We start from the raw sequence: 19,792 nt of genomic DNA on the forward strand, positions 1-19,792 counted from the left end.
AATAATGCGACACGAGATGATGACACCCCCCTCGTCTGCTTTTGCATCCAACGCTGCTCTTTTCTATGTATCCAGCCATTTCTTGTCTAATACACGTTTCTGATGAACCTTGTGTGTCAATGCCCAGCACGGGGATAAGAATGGATTCAAGATCATTCGATAGCCATGTCTAGTTGACTATCATCCTCTATAGGAAACTCCGATGATGAGTCCATTCCAAAAGCAAGGTGTGTCGTGACCACACACACGGGATCAACTGGCAGTTGTTGGTCCCAGACTAATAATACAGAAGTAAAGATGGGTATGAGGGATGGGTACGAGATGAGATGAGATGTTGATCAGCTGAGAAATCAGAGGGTCAGCTGATGATTATTCGCCGCCCACCGCTTCTCGGCGCGCAGGATAAGCTCCTCGTAGACCGTCCATGCAAGCGCGGAGCTGAGCGCCTTGCGAGCCATGCGTAGACCAAGCCCCCCAAAGAGACTGCGAACACCATCCTCCTGGACCATCAAGCGCACCGCGCGCAACATGTTCCCGTACTTGGTGGGCATCAGCTGCAGCCGGGTCTTGACGGCATCGAACGGATTGGTGATGGCAGTTGCCAGCCCGGCGGCCGAGGCACCCGACACGAAGTTGATGGACGAAGACGAAACGGCTTCCAGCGGGGTGCCATCACTATTGGAGGAGCGCCTAGAGGCTAATTGTCGTTTGAGCTGCTCGTAGAAGAGGACGTAGAGGCCGGCGTAGGGCGCATCGCGGGCGGCGGTGGCGCCAAAGCCCGCGAAGAGACCGCGCATGCCTTCGGTGCGCACAATGTCCCGGCCGGCGCCCCAAAGACTACGGTAGGCGTAGTAGTCGGACTCGTAGCGCACCTTGAGCACGGTCACGGGCATCATGACGAAGCCCGCGGCGACGCGTGCGACGGCACCCGTGGCGAGATTGGCTGTGTTGGAGAGTTTGGGGAGGGCGGAGGAGGATTTGGGCGTGGCTGTGGCATTTGCCAGCGCGATGGGGTTATTGGCCTGTGCGATTGTCTGGCGCAGCGCATTGAGGCTGGTGAAGTAGAGCGCGGACCCGAAGCCTGTTCGGAGCGCTGAGGGGAGCGTGCCGCGCCATAGTCCACGGACCGGGTTCGGGGATGAGAGGATGGCTTTTAATGTTGGGAGGAGGGCGGCTGTTTGCTGGGATTGCTGGACGCGGGTTTTGAGGAGATCGGCTGGTTGGAGTAGGATGGAGGAAGTGAGACCGGAGCAGAGACCGGCCGCGAAGTGGAAGCTAGTTTTGGATGCTGCAGAATCGCGTGGTGTGTTAGCGATGCAGGTCACAAGTAAAGAAACCGAGGGCCATACAGGTCGAGGTGCCGGTCTTGACCTGCGGCACCACATATGCACCGTTGTTCGACATGATATCCTGCACGGACTCCGCAGGATCAACCCGGGACCGAGACAGGAGAGAAGAGTCGGATCACAGAAAAGAATAGGGGATTATTATTGCCGGTATAGGAAACTCGATACCAGACCGAATCCCATCCAGGTCGTGTGGACGAGGCTGTGGAATGGTCCAAGTCCACCGCTTGCGGGAAAAAAATCACCAGAGAAGAACCTCCAAGACCAAAGACTGTCACAGGCGGAGAGGGCGATTTAAGCAATCTGCATTGCAGGCAAATGAATTGAGAAAGCAGCGAGAGACAATTTCCGACATTCAAAGAGTGAGTCAAGAAGGCCGGGGACGAGGTTGATTAGGTGAGTAGCGCACTGATAGTGAAGTCATCGGGAGGCTCAACCTCGGTAGAAAGTGTACAACTGGCCAAGAAGAACAGTCTATTCAGAACACGTAAAGAGATGAGAATGTATATAAAAGACTGAATGCCATTGTTTTTTTTTTTTTTTTTTGAATTTCTTATTTCATGCTGAAGCTATATCTTGTAGGCCGTTCTTTACCCTGATAATAACATCATATCGACAAAGAAATGCCATGAATAGCAATATAGAGAACCTAGTATGATACAACATACTAATATATATAAACACCATAGAAATATCTTCTAATATATTATATATAATATCTCGTTCACAACTAAACGCCTCTCAAACGCCGCAAGCAGCTCGGTATTTCGCGGAGGCGCCGCAGTGGCCAATCGCCGCGCGGCAATTGGGTAATCGACGTCATGTGCTGGTATTATGCTCTTCGCCTTTGCCTTCCCTTTCTCTTTCTCTCCTTCTCTCTTGCAACAAATCCACTTGGGAGCTTAAAATCCCTCCACCATGCAGTGGTCGCTCCCCTTCTATCCGTATCCGGCCTCCAAGGTCGGATACTGGAGCCCTGTCACCTCCACGTTGAACTGGTGCGAAGAGGTATGCGTGTCTCTATGCCCCGCGATGCGCCAGCAATATGTGGCAAGCTGGGAAGATAATCACCGCTATTCGGAGCCAAGCTAACTCTCTGGTTTTGTTCTCTTTCGCAGGACTACTATGCCACGGTGTACTCCGCCGAGATCGTCAACACCCTGACCAACCTGCTGTTTATGTGGCTTGGAATCAAGGGCATCATCAGCTGCCGGCGCAATCAACATGACCAGATTTTTTTGGTGGCTTTCTGTGGATATTTGGTTGTTGGAACCGGGAGTTTTCTGTTCCACTCCACCCTCAAATGTAAGTTCAGACATTTCCTGCGCGTGTCGGACCGACGACGCTGACCATTGGACGCGCGCACAGACCCCATGCAGCTGGTCGACGAGCTCTCGATGATCTATACTACCTGTCTGATGGCCTACGCCTCTTTCTCCTACTCTCGTCCTTCCGGCATCCGTGTTGTCCTGGGCATTTCCCTGGCTGCGCTGGCCATCTTTATCACTTTATATTATCATTATCTTCAAGACCCTGTTTTCCACCAGAATGCCTACGCGCTCCTGACCACCGTTGTTGTATTGCGCAGCGTGCACACTATGGAGGTGACTCTTCGCCCCCGGTGGCGCCATTCCGACGAGGAAGACCGGATTGAGCGTCAGAAGAAGGGCCTTCCGGTCCCCTCGAAGGAACGCCAGCACTATGAGAATGTACGCGACATCAAGACTCTCAAGACGATGTGGTTTATGGTTGTGTACGGTCTGAGCATGTTCCTGGGCGGGTTCTTCATCTGGAACCTTGACAACCAATTCTGCTCTGAGATCCGCCAGTGGCGCAAGACCGTGGGCTTACCCTGGGGGATTTTCCTGGAGGGACATGGCTGGTGGTATGTGTGGTTCTGATTTTGCTCCCCCTCAATGACCTCTCTAATTCGTGTGTTCTTTGCAGGCATATCATGACCGGAATCGGCGCATACTTGTATATCATATGGGGCATCTGGCTCCGCCACTGTCTGAACCAGCGCCAGGACGAGTACCATCTGCGCTGGGCCCACTTCTGGCATATTCCCGAGGTCATCCGCACATCGCCCCCGCACGTGAACGGAGTGTCCAGAGACAAAAAGTCCACCTGATTTTTGTCCTCAATGTGACGTGCACTACCAAATAGACACCGATTTCCCTCATCTCCCGTGTTTTTGTCTTCTTCACACCGCGAGCTCGGTGTACTTTTGATCCCTGGCATTGCTGTCAAGAGGTCACTTCGTCCCGGAGACGGAATTCTGTTCTGAATTCTGGCTTATCATAGATATACCTCAGATGTGATGGGGTGTTTGTCGTGCGGTACGCGAGATCCAAAGACAAGAGTAAGCATGGCGCGAGGTTGCTATAGACGAGGTCACGATTTGGCTGATCGATTGCGATTCTCTCAGTTTGCGGTGCCCAATCGTGTAGGACTCATCAATAGGATCCAATACGCAATAGAAAGTTTCAAGAAGCCCTTCTACCTGGACGTAAATATAGTGATGTATGTATATTCCAAGAACCAAGTCTGAGCCAGTGTCCAACGCCGAGTATGAATGGGATCAACAGAGCCTATCCCCATTTAAGAACCCCCAAAATCAAAAGAAGAGCAGCGCTTGCATATATACACGAAATCATCTGCAGAACCTTACAATTTGGACGAATCCTTCTGATCCGGTTTCTTGGCCGGCCTCCGCGGCGCAGGGACATTCTTCAACCACTCTGCGTCAATAGTCATTTTTTCGAACTTGGTCTTCCGACTCCAAGCAGCACGGAAACTGTCTTCCTCTTCCCGCCAGCGCCGCAGCTCCGGCGCAAACCAACAAGCCGCGGCATCGGCGCACTCATTGACAGCCTCCTGGGCAAGCAAATGACCGAAATCCGCAAGGAACACCTCGCGCACACGACCGGCCGCCACACCACCACTGCCGCCAAGCCCTGTCCCTGTCGTGGTGAGCTTGGCGGCGCGCATCTTGGGCAGACACATATCGGACTTGCCGGCGAAGATGTACAAGACGCTGGGCCGCAGGAACGGGAGCTGCGCGAAGATGCGCGCGGGCTCGGGCCGGTAGAACGGGTAGCAGTCCGGGTGGTCTCCGTCCAGGTCTGGGTGCGTGACGCGGTTGACGGGCTGCTTGCTGCCCGGGATGTGGTGGTAGTTGGGCCGCGAGTAGGTGAACACTTCCTGGTGGAGTGGGGTCCGCAGTGTGACGGGTGCGTTGGTCGGGTCGGTGGTGGTGGTTGCGGCTTGCTTGTCGAGTGGGTGGATGGCTGTTGGGAGCTCGCGCAGGCCGTGCTGCACCCAGCGGGCCAGCACGCGCGGGTCCCAGGCTCGGTAGAATGGGCTGCGCTGGTAGCTTTGGGCGGCTGCTTCGCGGGACGGCCAGAGGTCTCGGCGGTGCGTGGAGAGCTGCGTGGTTTTGGCGATGATGCGTTGCTTCTCTTCGAGACTCAGTGGGTCCAGTTGTGTGGTATGAGGCTGGATCACCGGGTCTAGCAGTACCAATGTATGCAGCAGCCGCGGATGCATTAAGCTCAGCTGGACCCTGGTATTTGGAAGGTTTCCCGTCAGTATAAAGTGGAGTGTATCTATAGCACATTCTCGGTAACTGACAGATGTGCGCCGCCCATACTATGCCCGACGCCGACGATAGGCCGGGGCATCTCAACGCGCTTGACATTGACCAAATGGAGAAGATCCCGCGGGTGGTCGAACCAGCTGGCTGTGGCAGGGTCAGCTTGAAGCCTCTTTGCTATTAAACATGGCCTTCGTGAACCACATACGGTCATTCCCAAGAGCGTCTTCGTTGATCACACTGCTCTGGCCCTGGTGCGCCACATCGGACATCCAGATACTGCGAATCCGGAACCCACAGGCGCGAGACCGAGCGTGGATTTCCTCCCAGAGAGGTTCGTAGAGTTCCTCGTGCACAAGTCAGTATCATCAACCACGACTCCATGATTACCCGGCAATGGCAAGTATCAAAGCCCAAGTTCGCAGGTGTGCGGTATCCGAGCATACCTTGGGAAATCCATTGGCGTGCGCAGCCAGAATCGTCACATCGCCCGGTTGAGGATCCGGGTTGTCGAGGGGGATGTACTGCTTGACGGCCAAGTGCAAGGGCTCTTCTTGCTCGTTGGCGGTCGCTGCGGGATACTCGCGGATGTGCTGGCAAGGCACCACATGCTGCACGATGCGAAAAGGCGATTGAGACATGCTTAGAGTTTCTGTAGGAGGTTGAACGAATCTCCGAGTCTGATTTGCTTTGCTGTGTGTCTCCAAGTGATGTCGACAAGTGGGCCTTGCCGATGAGCCGAGGCACGCTGGCAGTCCGCGCTCACACAACTGCCGGCTTCTTGGGATTGTGTCGCGTTGTCCGAATAAGATCGAGTGATTTTAAGGTATACTCGTGCACTATTTATACCCGTGGACTAGTTAAGTAGATATGCCCTTTATCACTAATAAATCATGTATGGATATTCACGTTCACCCCGCTGTTTTGGACTGTATAGATCAAGTAATCGTTCCCACCCCACACCTATTAATGCTATTTCTACGTCCTTAAGGGCAATATTCTTGATCCCGAGTCTTCCAATGCTGTCTTGGTGCTCTGCTGTTTTCGTTGTTTCCCTGTTTCCCTATTCCCCCAAATTGGTATATCACGTGACTCGGCGTCGGCCACGCGCGAGGCGCGTCGTGATCGCCTCGATTCGCTCTCGCTCCCCACTAGTGATCTGGAACAACCCCCCTTCTCTCCGTGGACATTATGGCTTCGGATGGGGAATCAAAGCTTCTCGAGCAATGCAATATCTGCATAATATGCTCCAAAGATCTCTCGCGAGACACCGCGGAGCAAGTATGAATTTCTCTCCACGTTCCCTGTCCTTTTCAGCGTACTCCCAAGCTAATGACTCCTCCTTGGCTAGCTGGCAGCAACTATCTCGCAGCATGGCGGCGAGGCCACATTAGTTGAGCCCGGTGATGCGGTCCCCGAAGTGACACAGTTCAGCCACCTAGTTTCCCACACCATCGATTTCCCAGCCTACGACACCGCGTGCGATGCCCTGATCCCAGTCGTGAAACCGCAGTGGGTGAACACATCACTGGCGAAGCGAAAACTGGCCAACCCTCGCCAGTACAGCCCTGATCCGCGCCTCTTTTTGAACGATGTCGTGGTAACCTGCGGGGATATACCCGAAGGAGACAAGGATGCCATCATTGGAGGTGTTGTGGCCAAAGGCGGGTTGTACAGTCCTCGAATCTCCGCCATGGTTACTCACCTCGTGGATTTGACAACCGATTCAGACAAGGCGCGCCTGGTGCACGCGCGGAAGTTGCCTATAAAGGTTTTGCTGCCGCATTGGTGGGTCTTACCCTTTGCGACTGACGGGGGTCCTTGCTAACGACAGGCAGGTTTGACGACTGCTTGAAACTCGGTCGTCGTATCGACGAGCGTCCTTATACCCTGCCCGACCCTGAAATCCTGCGCGCGGGCCCCGACGTTCCTATTCGATGGCAAGAAAATAAAGATCTGGTTGGCGCGTCGAGTCCCGAACCGTCTAAATTGCCTTCTCGGGCCAAATCTGTGCACAGCGAAGACCAGCGCAGCGTTTTTCACGAGAAATGCGTCATGCTATCTACTGATCTGGGTATCGGGGTGCATCTTCGCGAATCCATCGAAACGGTCCTCAAGCAAGGCGGCGCAACAATGACTACCGATGTCAATCATGCGGACATGCTCATATGCCGTTACCGCGAGGGATTTGTATACCGGACAGCGTCGAGACTGAACAAAGAAGTTGGGAACCTGGCCTGGCTATATCATTTGATGACATTTAACACCTACACTTCGCCTTTGCGACGGCTCTTGCACTACCCCATATCCCGAGCTGGCATCCCCGGCTTCCAGGACTTGAAGATCAGTCTGTCTAACTACATCGGTGAAGCAAGGATTTATTTGGAAAACTTGATTGCAGCATCGGGCGCTGAATGCACGAAAACTTTGAAACAAGAGAACACGCATCTGATCACAGCACATGGAAACAGCGAGAAGTGCAGTGCCGCGAGGGAATGGGGACTTCAAGTCGTCAACCACCTGTGGCTCGAGGAGAGCTACGCCAAATGGAGGCTGCAGCCCGCATCCGACCCGCGCTACAGCCATTTCCCGCTGCGAACCAATCTCGGAGAAGTTGCAGGCCAAACACGACTAGATCGGGACGTGCTTGAACATATCTTTTTCTCATCCGAGGACACCGTTCCTCCCAGCCCGCGCCGTGCCATGCAGAGCAAAGACCAGAACACAGCCGCGATGCAACCACCTGCCGAGACAAAACGCAGAATCGAGAACGCCGCAGAGACCACGCATGGCACTCCGCAGGCGAATGGAAAGTCGCGTCGACCTTCCGAACACAAGAAGTTACAAACGCCGGCACGGTCACGGCTCATGTCCGAGGGTAAGGAGAATGACACCCCATCATCGACTAGTAGTCGCAGGTCCAAGGAAACGGCAACTGCTCGACTCCACGACATTGCCCCAGACATCGCACTCTACGAAAAGGAAATGAAGCGAGTTGGTGGGGTGATCTATGGCGGTAGGCGGAAATCAGATGAAGACCGGGTTCGCGAAAACCACAAGAAACGTCGCTCGGTGGAGGCGCAGGATGGAAGCGATGGGGAGCATGCAAATGAGGCCAAACGACAGAAGAAGTCCCGGCCGCCCATTGCCATGCACCTGCTCATTACTGGCTATCAAAAGTGGGTGGGGAAAGGAAACGAAAAGAAAGAAGATGCAGACAAGGTTTGTTGGGCAACAATCTATCAACATCAATTGTCCAGGCATGCTGACTCTCATAGCGACATCTTCGGGATCTCGGCATCATGGTAGTCCAAGATGCTCGAAAATGTACCCATATTGCGGCACCATCTATTTTACGAACAACCAAGTTTGTCAACGCACTGGCATATGGGCCGACGATTGTGCACACCGACTTTATTACCGATTGTCTCAAAAAAGACGAGCTGATGGACCCGGCTGATTTCCCTTTGGTGGATCAAGCATCCGAGAAGAAGTTCGGGTTTTCGCTTGCCAAATCCACGGCCAAGGCGAAGGCAAATAAGAACAAGCTTCTGCGTGGCTATCGCATCCATTGTGTAGAGGACATCCGTGGCGGAATCGATGCATTCAAGTCCATCATCGAAGCGAATGGCGGTGAGTGTCTGCCATTCCGTGGCCGCCTTGGACTGGCAAACCAAGCCCGACGGGAGGAGAGCGATGACGAGGACAGTGATATGGATGATAACCAGCCGGGGCGGAATGAAGTGTTTCTGCTCAGCAGCGCGGGGCCCAAGCACGCCCGGCTCTGGCCTCGATTCCGACAGCTCGCGCTGGACATCAAGAAGACGCCGCGCATTGTACGGGTAGACTGGCTTCTCGACATGGCCATGTCACAGGAACCGCACCCTCCCGAGGAGTACGAGCTGACCGAAGACATGGTCGAGGATGTGGATGAGTAGGCGAGCGATCTGCGTTTGGACCAGCCGTCGTGTTGGGGTATTGTATATGGTAGGAGTTATTGGTTCTCGCCGGGTTGTCATGATAGCCACGATCATAATCCAGAAATGCATCATCTAGAAGAACTTGACACCCTCCTGGCCCTCAGCACCAAAGACCTGTGCCTTGCCGCGCTTAACAAGGATGTTCAGCGAGCGTAGCATGACCTCGGGATCCATGCCATGGAATTCTACCCGGCAGTCAGCTAAAGATCATATTAGAACGAAAAGCAGGAAAGTGAGAAATACCTTGCGACCCCGTCCCCTCACCCTCCAACAACTCATAAACCGTGAACACCACCCCCTTCTGCCCCGTGCTCTCAATCCACTCCGCCAGAAGATCCGCCCACTCCGCTGGCTGCCGCCACCAGATCCAGGCGACAGTGCGCCCGGCATCGATCCACTCAGCGCGTCCACCACCGCCGCCCTCCTCTTCGGTCTTGGCCATCCAGTCAACGATCGCGCGGGCCTCGCGAAGATCCAGCCGTTTGCGCAGTGCGGCGTTGTGGAAGAGCGGCGACTCGACGGCGTCGATCAGTGCCAGTCGCTGCTGGCGGTGGTGTCGGCACCAGGCTTGGATCAGAGCGGCCCATTTCTTGAGCTGGTCGTGGCGGGTGTTGGTGTTGGGTTGCGGGGTGAAGAAGGGCGGGAAGTTGTAGGTGGAGGGGAAGGAGAAGGCTGTTTCTGTCATTTTTGTTGTTTATTTTGTTGAAGACGCTGCTATAATTTTCCAAAATATAATTCAAATGTAGAAGTGAGAAAGAGAGAAAGAAGGCACATCAAGATTGGAGGTGGAGAGATAGTCGGAGTCTCCAGGTCAAAGTGGGGCGCAAATTCCCTCCCGCTCTTTGGCTTCAATTCTTTGCAATACACCTCTCTCTCTCTGTCTCTCTCTTTCTCTCCTCTCAACTCCACTAGCGCCATCTTCAGACGATCACAATGGCTACTCCTCCTCCATCCAAGCGCCAAAAGCGCGAGGAATACCGTCGCAAGATCCAGTCCGAACATGGCACCTCCGTCAAGATGCCGCAGAAGAAATTCTTCCGGCAGCGCGCGCATGCGAATCCCTTCTCGGACCACCAGCTGGACTAGTATGTGTTTGATTTTGATATTCTTTTGTGGCTGCTGCAGTTTGTTGTCTGTTCAATGTCATCTTCGGGCTCAATTGGGTGCAGATTGGGTTGGATGGACTTCTTGAATGGCACTTCGAATTGCTAGGTTCGTTTGCTAACACCTTGAAACCTTTTAGTCCCCTAAGCCCTGCACATATGGACTGGTCGTTGCACTATCCGGCGTTCGTCAATCCCAACCCCTCCGCAACGAATCTTGCCGGCGCCCGCAAGCTAGTCAAGGATGTCGAGGTTGTGGATATCGGGTGCGGGTTCGGGGGGTTGATGGTGGGACTAGCGCCGCTGTTGCCGGAGACGTTGATGGTTGGTGAGTATATTGTTTCCAGACATCTACACATTTCCGAATACAAAAATGCTAAGGGCAGAACCACAGGCATGGAGATCCGCACTCAAGTGCTTGAGTATCTCCACTCGCGCATCCAAGCTCTACGCACGCAGCAACAGAACTTGAAACAAAAAGCCAGCAACCCACAAGACACAGCAGAAGCATCGACACAATCCAAGGATACCAATGAACCCGCAGCAGCAGCAGCATCAGCATTGGAGGACAACAAGAACACTGAAAACAACGACGACGAGCCAGCCCTCACAACCATCATGCCAGGCAACTACGAGAACATCACCGCCATCCGCAGCAACACAATGAAATTCTTGCCAAACTTCTTCGGACGACACCAGCTCTCCAAGATCTTCATTTGCTTCCCAGACCCGCACTTCAAGGCGCGCAAGCACAAGGCGCGCATTATCTCCGAGTCGCTGAATGCCGAGTACGCCTACGTGCTGCGTCCGAGCGGTCTGCTGTACACCATCACCGATGTCGAGGAGTACCACCACTGGATTCTGCGCCATTTCCACTTTCAGTCCGATGACGAGGCTGAGGCACAGTCAACGGGCCAGACTGTGTCATCACATGCCCCTGGGATCAAGGATCTCTGGGAGCGAGTGTCGGATGCTGAGCTGGAGGCGGATCCGTGCGTGCGCGTGATGAAGTTCGAGACCGAGGAGTCTAAGAAGGTCTCGCGCAACAATGGGAACAAGTATGTGGCGGTTTTCCGGCGCAAGGCGGATCCGGAATGGCCTGCTTGAGCGCTGCGCAGAAAAACCAGTGCAGACGTGGGGTCTTAGGATATAAAAAGTTGCATTCGCAAGAGGTGTACAGAGGGTGTACACGGCGTCAACGTCTCAATCAAATGCATTGCCAGTATCATTCAGAGTCATTGCTACCAAACCCCGCTTGCTCATGGCCGAACCTCCAGTAAACAAAAATTCATGATGAAACACGTAGAGAAACGAGAAATGCAGAACCAAACCCCCAAAGTAACTCTAAATCAATCAATCATAACGGCAGTAGAACTCATTAAATGGGACGATGTAAGAGGGATATAGATCTCAGCACATCCCGGGTGCCTTGAGCCGGATCCCCTCACATTTCTCGCAGATGGCCAGTTGCACAGGACCGCCAATGATGCGACCCTTGGCGGTTCTTCTTGGCTCACCCTCGCGGACAAAGAAGCGACCATCTGGTCCAAATCCATCACCACACTCGTGACAGGCGAAGCAGCGGTCGTGCCATTGTCCGCCAATGGCGGTGATGACAACGTCATCCATGACATTCTGCTTGCATCCCAAGCAGCGTGGAGCAGTGCGGCGAGAATGGCACCCAAGACACCATGCAAAACCATCCTTTTCCACAAATGGAGTCTGCGAGTTGAAGGGCTGCACAGAAAGAGAATTAGCGAGATCGGGTCAGGCCACCATAATAAGAATCAAAGTCTACTCACATCTCCACATTCCGCACAGAAGAAGTGGCCAACATGCCATTCAGCACCACAGGCCACCACCACTTCACCTTCGATGGGAGTCTTGCAGCTCTTGCAGCGCGGGCTGAACAACTCGTGGAAGTCCAAGTGACAGTAAAACCGGAGCGTCCGAGCATCTTTATCAATTGAGGCATTGGCTAGTCTCTCGGTCCTACTGGCCTCGGGCTCTTGGTAGAAAGCCACGCATTCCAGCGGGGTCTGACAGTGGAAGCAGGTGAAACATTCGGGATGAAACCGCGATCCTCCCGCGGTCACAATCTTTCCAGAGATAGAAAGAGAGCAGCACTCGCAGCGTGCAGTCGGAACGCCCGACCGTGTGTACGGAGAATACCAACGGTCCTGCAGTTCTGAAACTGGCTTTCTCGGAGCTGTCTGTTGAGTCTGGCTGTTTTTCGTTGGCGATGGCTGCCGTGTGGGTTTGGTCTCAGCTTGCGGAGGTTCCGAGATTTCTGAGATAGTCGGCTCTTTAATGTCTGGAACATTGATCACTGGCACAGGCGGCGCTTCGGAAACTTCAATAACTGGTGCCGCTGGTGCCGCTGGTGCGGGTGAAGGCGAGGCTTGCTCCTGTCGCCCGAAACCCTGGCGATTGGGCTTTGGTTGATCACTGGGCTGCCATGATGGGTCGAAGCTCACGATCGGCCGCCCGAACTTGTCACTGACAGCGGAAGGCATGGGTAAGCTCTCGCTACGGTCTTTCAGTTTCTTGCTTGTAGCCGCGCGGATGTCATCACTGCGGATCTCTTTTCCGTTCTTCGTTGGGACATCATCTTTCGTTTGTGGCTGAGGCACAGGATCGTTGCTTGTGTAGCCAGCGTTTCGAGACTGGCTGGGTGGGTTTTTGTGAATTTCAAAACGGGAGATCTTTTCCATCACAGGGCTATTGTTGGAGTTTCTATCCCGCAGCCACGGGAGTGGTTTGGGAGCGCGCGGAAGAGCATTACGCGGTTTGTTTCTCAAGGCCGACGAGTCAGACTTAGAAAAGTCATGTCGAGCTTGATGCTCTTTTTCAATAGAATCGCTGGGTTCCTCGTAGATATGATCATTAGGATTCCTGAAGATACCCTTGGAGGAATCACTGCTGACGTCCCTCGGTCTGGGACCACAAACAGGATGGGGGTCTGAGGGTGTTTCATCGGGAGGCAATGCAAAGTTGACCTTAAGATTCTTCTTCGAAGACCCCGCGAGGGTTGAATGCCTGCGGGAGCCAGTAAATACTTGGTTCGTCTCAGCTAGGTCTGGGCTATTACCACCCGAAGAACTAGCCGAGGACATTGAATGTCGATTCTTCGAAAGACCAAACCTTCTCGGGGCCTTCCCACCAGTAACCTCCGCTGAATGATCTTTCACGGGGCTTTGGCTGCGTCTAGTGGCATCGGGGTTCCGGTAGGCCGCGTGCGGGCTCTTGTAAGCCACACCGGGGTGCTGGTGCAGCCATACTAGCTCTGTGGCTTCGTCTTGGGCGGCTTGATGGATACGAACATCATCCTGCAGATCCATTTCCTGCAGGGCATCTCGAAGGGATCGCGCCTCTTCCTTTTCATGCCGGCGCTGCCCATTCTCCCGATAAGATGGAGCGGGGGATGCGGGAACAGGATGCGAAAAAACCTGGGAGGGATAGGCGTTCTTTCGGATGGAGACCGATCGCGGCTCTTGGACTAACGGACGTCCTGGTGGGCCACCCCCAGGAGCATGAGATGAGGTGCGACGATGGGACATCGCGCTCCCTGAGCGAGGATGGTCCTCAACATCCTGAGTTTGATGGTGTAATGATAACGCAGACGCTGCTCTTGGAGGAAGGGTGTCATGGAGATCGGGCGTAGACGCAGCTGCTTTGCCCGGCAAGGGTCGTGATCCTGTAGGGCGGGCAGGTCGATTTGTTCGGAGATCTTTCAAGTAGCTGGCTGTGAATAAGATGCAAGGATAAGCTTTTAATTCAACCAGCAATCTCCTCGCGACAAGGACATCCAGTTGGAGTCAGTCCCATTACGAATGAGGGAAGCTCACCAATTTGGTCGTTGGACATGTAGCTCGGGCCGGGAGGGGATACCTTCCGCTGGCCATTGGTATGTGTATGCATGATGGGCTCGCTATAATCTGAGTCGAGGAATGATTTTAAGAATGGCGAGCCAGACGGATCAAGAATGGCGAAGGATTAAGAGTCATCAACGACGTCAGGATCCGCTATTGGGTTGAGCTTAGTGACACCCCGGTGCTTGGGCCGCGATCGCCAAACAAACACCGTCGCAGGGCAACCGCGATTGCCTCTTTGGGATAGGGCTTAGGGCTCATTCATGCCCTATGGCCTCAGGCCTTCAGGCAGAAACCATCAGGTCAACTAGCTTCATTCCGACATACTTCAGGAAGTATACCAACAACTTCTCTAGCAACCTGCAGTATATCTGCGGCTCTACCAGCACTGATGGAATTTACATCAACGATTGACCTTCGACAGAATAATAGCAGCAATGGCTTACTACATCCAGGGTGTCCCCACTCTCCGCACCGGCTTTTCGGCACGGTGTCTCCACACCCCAGCATTGAGCTTGGACAAGATGCATCCTGCTCATCGGAAGCAAAGTAGTGGCCGTTGCTGGCTCTGAGATGCCATCAAGTCCCGTCATTGGTCTTCCATCGCCGAAGTCTTGCACCTCACACAGGCCACAAGGTGCTCCGGACATCTTTCCTCGCCCCAATAACCCTACATGTTGTACTAAGGGACTTTTTCATGACAGAAGTCGGCCTATACCCCGATGCGCGGCCCCACTGATAGGCTGCCCGTGCGTTGGATCCTGTCGGTCTTGCTTTCTTCTGTGTGGATATTTTCTTTTCTTTATCTTCCAGCACATGCCTCGATGTGACGAGAACGGCCAACTGGTTTCGGTTTCATGATCAGACAGTGAAAAGGGGTGGTACGCCTTTTGGAGAACTTGTTCGCGCACCAGCCATGGCGGACAATGCGCCTATTGAGGTTATTCGCTCACATCAAGATGGCGACAACTCGGATCGCGAGAGCTCACGGCCAGAGCCTTCAAATCTGCAGTCGCAGTCACCTGGCACAGCAGCCGACGAGAAATACAAGAGCGATGTGCCACCGGATGGCGGCTACGGCTGGGTCTGTGTTGCCTGTGTGTTCTGGATCAATGCGCATACTTGGGGAATCAACAGTGTCAGTTTATCAGTCTCATTCTCATGTTTTTATACAAATCTCTTCTCTGCCAAGCTTCAACCCAGTTTGCTAACTGATATCCAGAGCTATGGCGTCTTCCTAAGTCACTACCTCTCGCATAATGTATTTCCCAACACCTCAGCCCTATCATATGCCTTTACAGGCGGTCTCAGCATCTCGTGCGCTCTCCTCGTGGCACCGCTCGCCACGCACCTCATTCATGTCTGTGGCACAAGGTTTGTGCTCAACGTCGGCGTCTTCTTCGAGACGCTGTCCCTGATCGGGTCATCATTCGCCACCCAGAAATGGCACATCTTCCTCAGCCAAGGCGTCTGTTTCGGATGGGGCATGGGGTTTCTCTTCGTGGGTAGCGTCGGCATCGCCCCGCAATGGTTTCACAAGCGACGCAGTGTAGCGATGGGTATCACAGCCGCCGGGTCCGGGCTCGGCGGCCTGATCTACTCGCTCGCCGTGGGTGCCATCATCCCACGTCTGGGACTAGGCTGGGCGTTTCGCATCCTGGGAATCATTTCGTGCGTCGTGAATCTGGTGTGCGGGAACCTCCTTCGTGACCGCAACAAGGCCGTCGGCAGCCGCCTCACAGCCTTCCACCTGCCGCTCCTGCGCCGCCCGGAGTTCCTGCTGTTCCTGGGCTGGGGCGTCTTCAGCATGCTGGGGTATGTGGCGCTGCTGTTTAGCGTCGCCAACTTCGCGCTGTCTGTCGGCCTCTCCTCACACCAGGGGAGTATTGTCTCCGCCCTGCTCAATCTCGGGCAGGGCCTTGGCCGCCCCTTCGTCGGCATGTTCAGCGACCGGCTCGGCCGCATCAATATCGCCACCCTGCTCACCTTTCTCTGTGGCTTGTTCTGTCTGGTTATCTGGGTCTTTGCTGACAGCATGGGCGTCGTCTGTTTCTTCGCCGTGTTGGTTGGCACTGTTGCCGGCACCTACTGGGCCACTGTTTCCCCTGTGCTCGCCGAAATAATCGGCCTCAGAGACCTCCCCTCCGGTCTCAGTATTACCTGGCTGACCCTTGTCTCACCCTGCACTGTCTCTGAGGCTATCGCTCTGGAGCTCCGATCCTCCGATTCACATGGTGGTACTTCCTACTTGCGTGTCCAGATTTTCACGGGCTTTGTCTACATCGGCGCTTCCTTGTGTCTGTGGCTCGTTCGTGGCTGGAAGGTCGGTGAGCTGGAGCGCGCTCAGCAGCGTCGTGAATCCGTGGCGGGTACCCGCCCTTTCTCCTCGAACATCGCTGGGAACGAAAAGCAGGACCAGCCTGCGACTGTCTCGTCAGCTTCGGCAACGGAGACTATGACCGACGCGCAAATATGGACGCCATTTGGCCTGGCACGTCGAATGGTGGCTCTGAAGCGGGTCTGAATACCCGCTCAAGCCAATCTATTGTAGATAGACACATAAAGTACAACGCACAGACATATACAAACTCATAAAATCGATGATTCGTCTCTTGGATGAAGTTAACGCTTTTTTTCTGTTCTTCTAAAACTACATGGCCGTATTTTTCACGTTCATGCCCCTGTAACCAAAATCCGCACTCTCCTCTTGCCAGCACCGCGGCCCTCTTCCTTGACCGAGCTGACATTAACACGGAGCTTCTGGAAGAGTTCGACGATCACACCACGTTCTTTCTCTGGGTGTCCCTTCTCCGCCACGTGCAGCGTGTATTCCTCGCTGTCAAATTCAGTGGTGCGATGGGCCGCCAGCTCGCGTCTTTCTGCGACTGAACAAGCCCCCGACTCACCAGGGAGAACAAAGTCCTCGAGCCGGACGACACCTTCGATGCCGAAACGTGGAACGAAGACAACAATGCCGTTCTCGAACACACGCATCACGTATCCTTCCTCATCAATGCCAGCGTCAACACCGCCAGCAGCCATCTTCTCTCCGCGAGCCTTAAGTGCCTGGCCTACGTAGTATTCGATACTGGCGCGGCCAGCGAACTGCGCGTTGCGGTGTCGGTAGTTGATGTTGCGACAGATGTCCTCCAGCTTGTTACGCGTGCTGACGCCCTCGATGACGGCATGGCCATCCTCGCCTTCATAGCCAATAGCAGAAGCGAGTTGTCGGTGGACGAGAAGATCCGCATATCGTCGGATGGGCGAGGTAAAATGTGTGTAGATCGGCGAGGCCAGACCGTAGTGGCGGAATTCAGACTCGGAATGGGCTCCGGCGCAGAAGTACTCGGCAGAGGTCATGCATCGCGTCGCCAAAATACGGACGAGAGTGTTAAAGAAAGGATTCTTAGGATCAACACAACGGTCCAGAGAATTTGCCAGAGCCCCCGAACTGGAAACGTCGAGTTCCATGCCTCGCTTCTTCGACAGCTGACTGCTGAGATCTTCAAAGTTTTGAGGCGGGGGAGTGGCGTGTCGACGAAGCAAGGCCGTTTGCGAGAAAGATTCGTAGATCCTTGAAGCAACAGTGATGTTGGCGAGAAGCATGAACTCCTCGACCAGGCTGTTAGTTTCAAGCATTGCCTTGGTCTTGACATCAGTCAGGGGATCGCCGACTTCATCACTGTCGGTCTCGATGCGGACTTCTGGAGATGCGAGGTTCAGGGCACCAGCATCCATACGCTTCTGGCGCAGGACCTTAGAAAAGTGTAGCAAGTGGCGCATACTCTGTGTCAGTTCATCATTCTTGGAGGAATCGTCGATACGCAGTTGCGCCTGCTCGTAACTGAATGCTTCGCGCGAGCGAATAACCGACTTGGTGAAATCCGAAGAGACGATCTCGGCATTAGGCGTCACTTCCCAAAGGACAGAGAAAGCGTAGCGTTCCACGTAAGGCTTAAGTGAACATAAGTCTGTGCCAAGAAGCGACGGCAGCATATCGATACGCTTGTCCACCAGGTAGACAGTGGTTCCACGAACACTGGCTTCAAGATTCATGGCATTGTTCGGCTTCACAAAGTGCGACACATCCGCAATGTGGACGCCAACTTCGAAGTTTCCGTTCGGCAGAAGACGCGCGTGGAGGGCGTCGTCAATATCCTGACAGCCCGGTGGGTCAATGCTGCAAATAAGCAGATCTCTGAGATCTCTGCGGCCCCTCCAGCCCTTGTGTTCTTTCGACGCAGGCACCTTCCAATCATGTCCTTCTGAGGGAAGACAGTCCAAAACGGACTTGGGGAATGGCTTGTATTGCACATCATACTCAAGCAACAGAGCCTCGGTTTCCGCTCCCTTAGTCTCCAGCTCTCCAAGAGAGCGAATGAAGTGGCCAGTAGGATACCGAGAATTCCGATCCCAAGAGTCAATAGTGACCAGGATACGCTGATCGAGCAGATCGCTGGCCTGCCTAGTCCGCACTCTGATCTTCGGTACTCGCTTGTCCATGGGAAGCAGAAACACCATTTGCTGCCGCCTGCCTGAAGCACTCTGTGAGCCGGTCGAATTGGGATCGACATGTCCCACGTATTGACGCCAACTGCGCTTGATAACACCAACCACCTTGGCAGTTGGCTGCGGCTTGCCCTCTGCGCCCTTGCCATGGGCCTTCTTGACCTCTTCTTGGAGAGCTTTGCGCTCTCTATCCGTGACGACTGCCTCGGTTTCTTCCGTGTCGGGATTGTCATTTTGAGTCACCGCTTCCTCATCCACAATCTTCGTCGAGGGGGTCTTCCATTGATCTTTCGGTAGCACCTCAACCACGACGACATCGCCTGCAATAGCACGGTTGCTGTTGTCGCGTCCCAGAATAAGAAGAGGTTTGTCAAAGGCTGCAACATTAACGGAGCCTTCCAGGTAATTGTAAGGCGAAACATTGAACACTCCCTGGTGGAGATTTCCTGCTCGCAAGCCTGTCATGAGCTTCGACATGGTGTAGTATTCCGGGTAAAACAGCTCCCCACGAGCTGCACCCTTCGCATCCCGTGCTTCCTTGGACTCGCTGATCATATCCAGTAGCCTCCCCGGATCCTCCAAACCGGCGACATAATCAGCCAGTGACAAGGCCGTGATATGTTCATCCTTTGCTTTCCGGAGGCTGTCCCTGTCATCTGTAATGACCACTATAGCAGGTACTGCTTTCTCTTTCTTCCCGTTCTTTGACGACTCTCGAAGGTGTTCCCCATACCAACTTGCTACCGTGCGCACGGCGCGATCGTTCCGATCGTTAATTGACTCGTCGGGGCCTCTCCGAACATGTGTCTCCAGGCGAAACTCATTAAAGAAAAGGTAAAAGCGTTTTTCGTCGGTTTTAATCAGGGCCAACAGACGATTGTAGAGCGGTAGCGACTGATTCTTCAACTCTTCGAGGACAGTCTGGAGGATTATCACGTCATAGAATGCCCCGGTGTGCTCGAAAAGATCCATTCCGTTCAGAAGCGCATTCGTATCGGGAACAAGATAGTGGCCTCGGGGAAACGCTTTCGTCCCGGCGGGACGGTCGGAGAGGATGAACGGCGCAACTGTGTCGCATTAGCAATGGTTCCCGACCACCTTCGCAGAGGTGGCTTACTGTTTCCATTGGCATCGGCCGGCGCAATTGACGGGCATAATGAGCACAGCTTCGAAGAGCAAGGAATGTCTTGTCGCAGATAAAGCTCTCGAACGATCTTTTGCACCTTTCCGCTTTTCGTGGACCTCACAAAGACCTTGCTAGTAACATTTGCGGCCTGTGGGTTAGAAGAAACATCCCTCCGGAGACTCTTCATTGTGACAAGATTGAATCTGCCTGACGGCACTGGGGAAGATGATGGTGCAGAAATTCGGATTCGCCGAGAAACGA

The 19,792-nt window shown here is 54.0% G+C and overlaps 9 protein-coding genes across 9 annotated transcripts; 4 read left to right on the top strand and 5 right to left on the bottom strand.

Moving 5' to 3' along the window:
• Nucleotides 1-350: 350 nt before the first annotated feature.
• NUU61_007925 (putative mitochondrial carrier protein) lies at nucleotides 351-1,404 on the bottom strand (the record flags this gene model as incomplete). Its single annotated transcript, XM_056658450.1, has 2 exons — nucleotides 351-1,288; nucleotides 1,350-1,404. The coding sequence occupies 2 exons, from the start codon at nucleotides 1,402-1,404 to the stop codon at nucleotides 351-353; spliced, it is 993 nt and encodes a 330-aa protein (XP_056508743.1).
• An 860-nt stretch (nucleotides 1,405-2,264) lies between these two features.
• Nucleotides 2,265-3,477, top strand: NUU61_007926 (ceramidase; the record flags this gene model as incomplete). Its single annotated transcript, XM_056658451.1, has 4 exons — nucleotides 2,265-2,354; nucleotides 2,465-2,651; nucleotides 2,715-3,231; nucleotides 3,294-3,477. 4 exons carry the CDS (start codon nucleotides 2,265-2,267, stop codon nucleotides 3,475-3,477), a joined length of 978 nt encoding a protein of 325 aa, XP_056508744.1.
• Nucleotides 3,478-4,013: 536 nt separating this feature from the next.
• On the bottom strand, nucleotides 4,014-5,582 carry NUU61_007927 (putative toxin biosynthesis protein; the record flags this gene model as incomplete). The annotated part of the gene is made up of 4 exons (XM_056658452.1): nucleotides 4,014-4,911; nucleotides 4,980-5,088; nucleotides 5,150-5,288; nucleotides 5,388-5,582. 4 exons carry the CDS (start codon nucleotides 5,580-5,582, stop codon nucleotides 4,014-4,016), a joined length of 1,341 nt encoding a protein of 446 aa, XP_056508745.1.
• Nucleotides 5,583-6,132: 550 nt separating this feature from the next.
• NUU61_007928 (uncharacterized protein) lies at nucleotides 6,133-8,879 on the top strand (the record flags this gene model as incomplete). Its single annotated transcript, XM_056658453.1, has 4 exons — nucleotides 6,133-6,222; nucleotides 6,293-6,729; nucleotides 6,780-8,163; nucleotides 8,220-8,879. The coding sequence occupies 4 exons, from the start codon at nucleotides 6,133-6,135 to the stop codon at nucleotides 8,877-8,879; spliced, it is 2,571 nt and encodes an 856-aa protein (XP_056508746.1).
• Nucleotides 8,880-8,993: 114 nt separating this feature from the next.
• On the bottom strand, nucleotides 8,994-9,606 carry NUU61_007929 (ESCRT-II subunit protein VPS25; the record flags this gene model as incomplete). The annotated part of the gene is made up of 2 exons (XM_056658454.1): nucleotides 8,994-9,106; nucleotides 9,165-9,606. The coding sequence occupies 2 exons, from the start codon at nucleotides 9,604-9,606 to the stop codon at nucleotides 8,994-8,996; spliced, it is 555 nt and encodes a 184-aa protein (XP_056508747.1).
• Nucleotides 9,607-9,854: 248 nt separating this feature from the next.
• trm8 (tRNA (guanine46-N7)-methyltransferase) lies at nucleotides 9,855-11,131 on the top strand (the record flags this gene model as incomplete). The annotated part of the gene is made up of 2 exons (XM_056658455.1): nucleotides 9,855-10,006; nucleotides 10,165-11,131. 2 exons carry the CDS (start codon nucleotides 9,855-9,857, stop codon nucleotides 11,129-11,131), a joined length of 1,119 nt encoding a protein of 372 aa, XP_056508748.1.
• Nucleotides 11,132-11,434: 303 nt separating this feature from the next.
• Nucleotides 11,435-13,945, bottom strand: NUU61_007931 (LIM domain protein; the record flags this gene model as incomplete). The annotated part of the gene is made up of 3 exons (XM_056658456.1): nucleotides 11,435-11,761; nucleotides 11,827-13,769; nucleotides 13,873-13,945. 3 exons carry the CDS (start codon nucleotides 13,943-13,945, stop codon nucleotides 11,435-11,437), a joined length of 2,343 nt encoding a protein of 780 aa, XP_056508749.1.
• An 867-nt stretch (nucleotides 13,946-14,812) lies between these two features.
• Nucleotides 14,813-16,420, top strand: NUU61_007932 (MCT family MFS transporter; the record flags this gene model as incomplete). Its single annotated transcript, XM_056658457.1, has 2 exons — nucleotides 14,813-15,034; nucleotides 15,119-16,420. 2 exons carry the CDS (start codon nucleotides 14,813-14,815, stop codon nucleotides 16,418-16,420), a joined length of 1,524 nt encoding a protein of 507 aa, XP_056508750.1.
• Nucleotides 16,421-16,569: 149 nt separating this feature from the next.
• NUU61_007933 (exosome catalytic subunit DIS3) lies at nucleotides 16,570-19,718 on the bottom strand (the record flags this gene model as incomplete). Its single annotated transcript, XM_056658458.1, has 2 exons — nucleotides 16,570-19,472; nucleotides 19,523-19,718. The coding sequence occupies 2 exons, from the start codon at nucleotides 19,716-19,718 to the stop codon at nucleotides 16,570-16,572; spliced, it is 3,099 nt and encodes a 1,032-aa protein (XP_056508751.1).
• Between the last annotated feature and the right edge of the window lie 74 nt (nucleotides 19,719-19,792).

Source organism: Penicillium alfredii (genome assembly GCF_028826965.1).
Source record: "Penicillium alfredii strain IBT 34128 chromosome Unknown utg000010l_segment0_segment0, whole genome shotgun sequence".
Taxonomy (NCBI): domain Eukaryota; kingdom Fungi; phylum Ascomycota; class Eurotiomycetes; order Eurotiales; family Aspergillaceae; genus Penicillium; species Penicillium alfredii.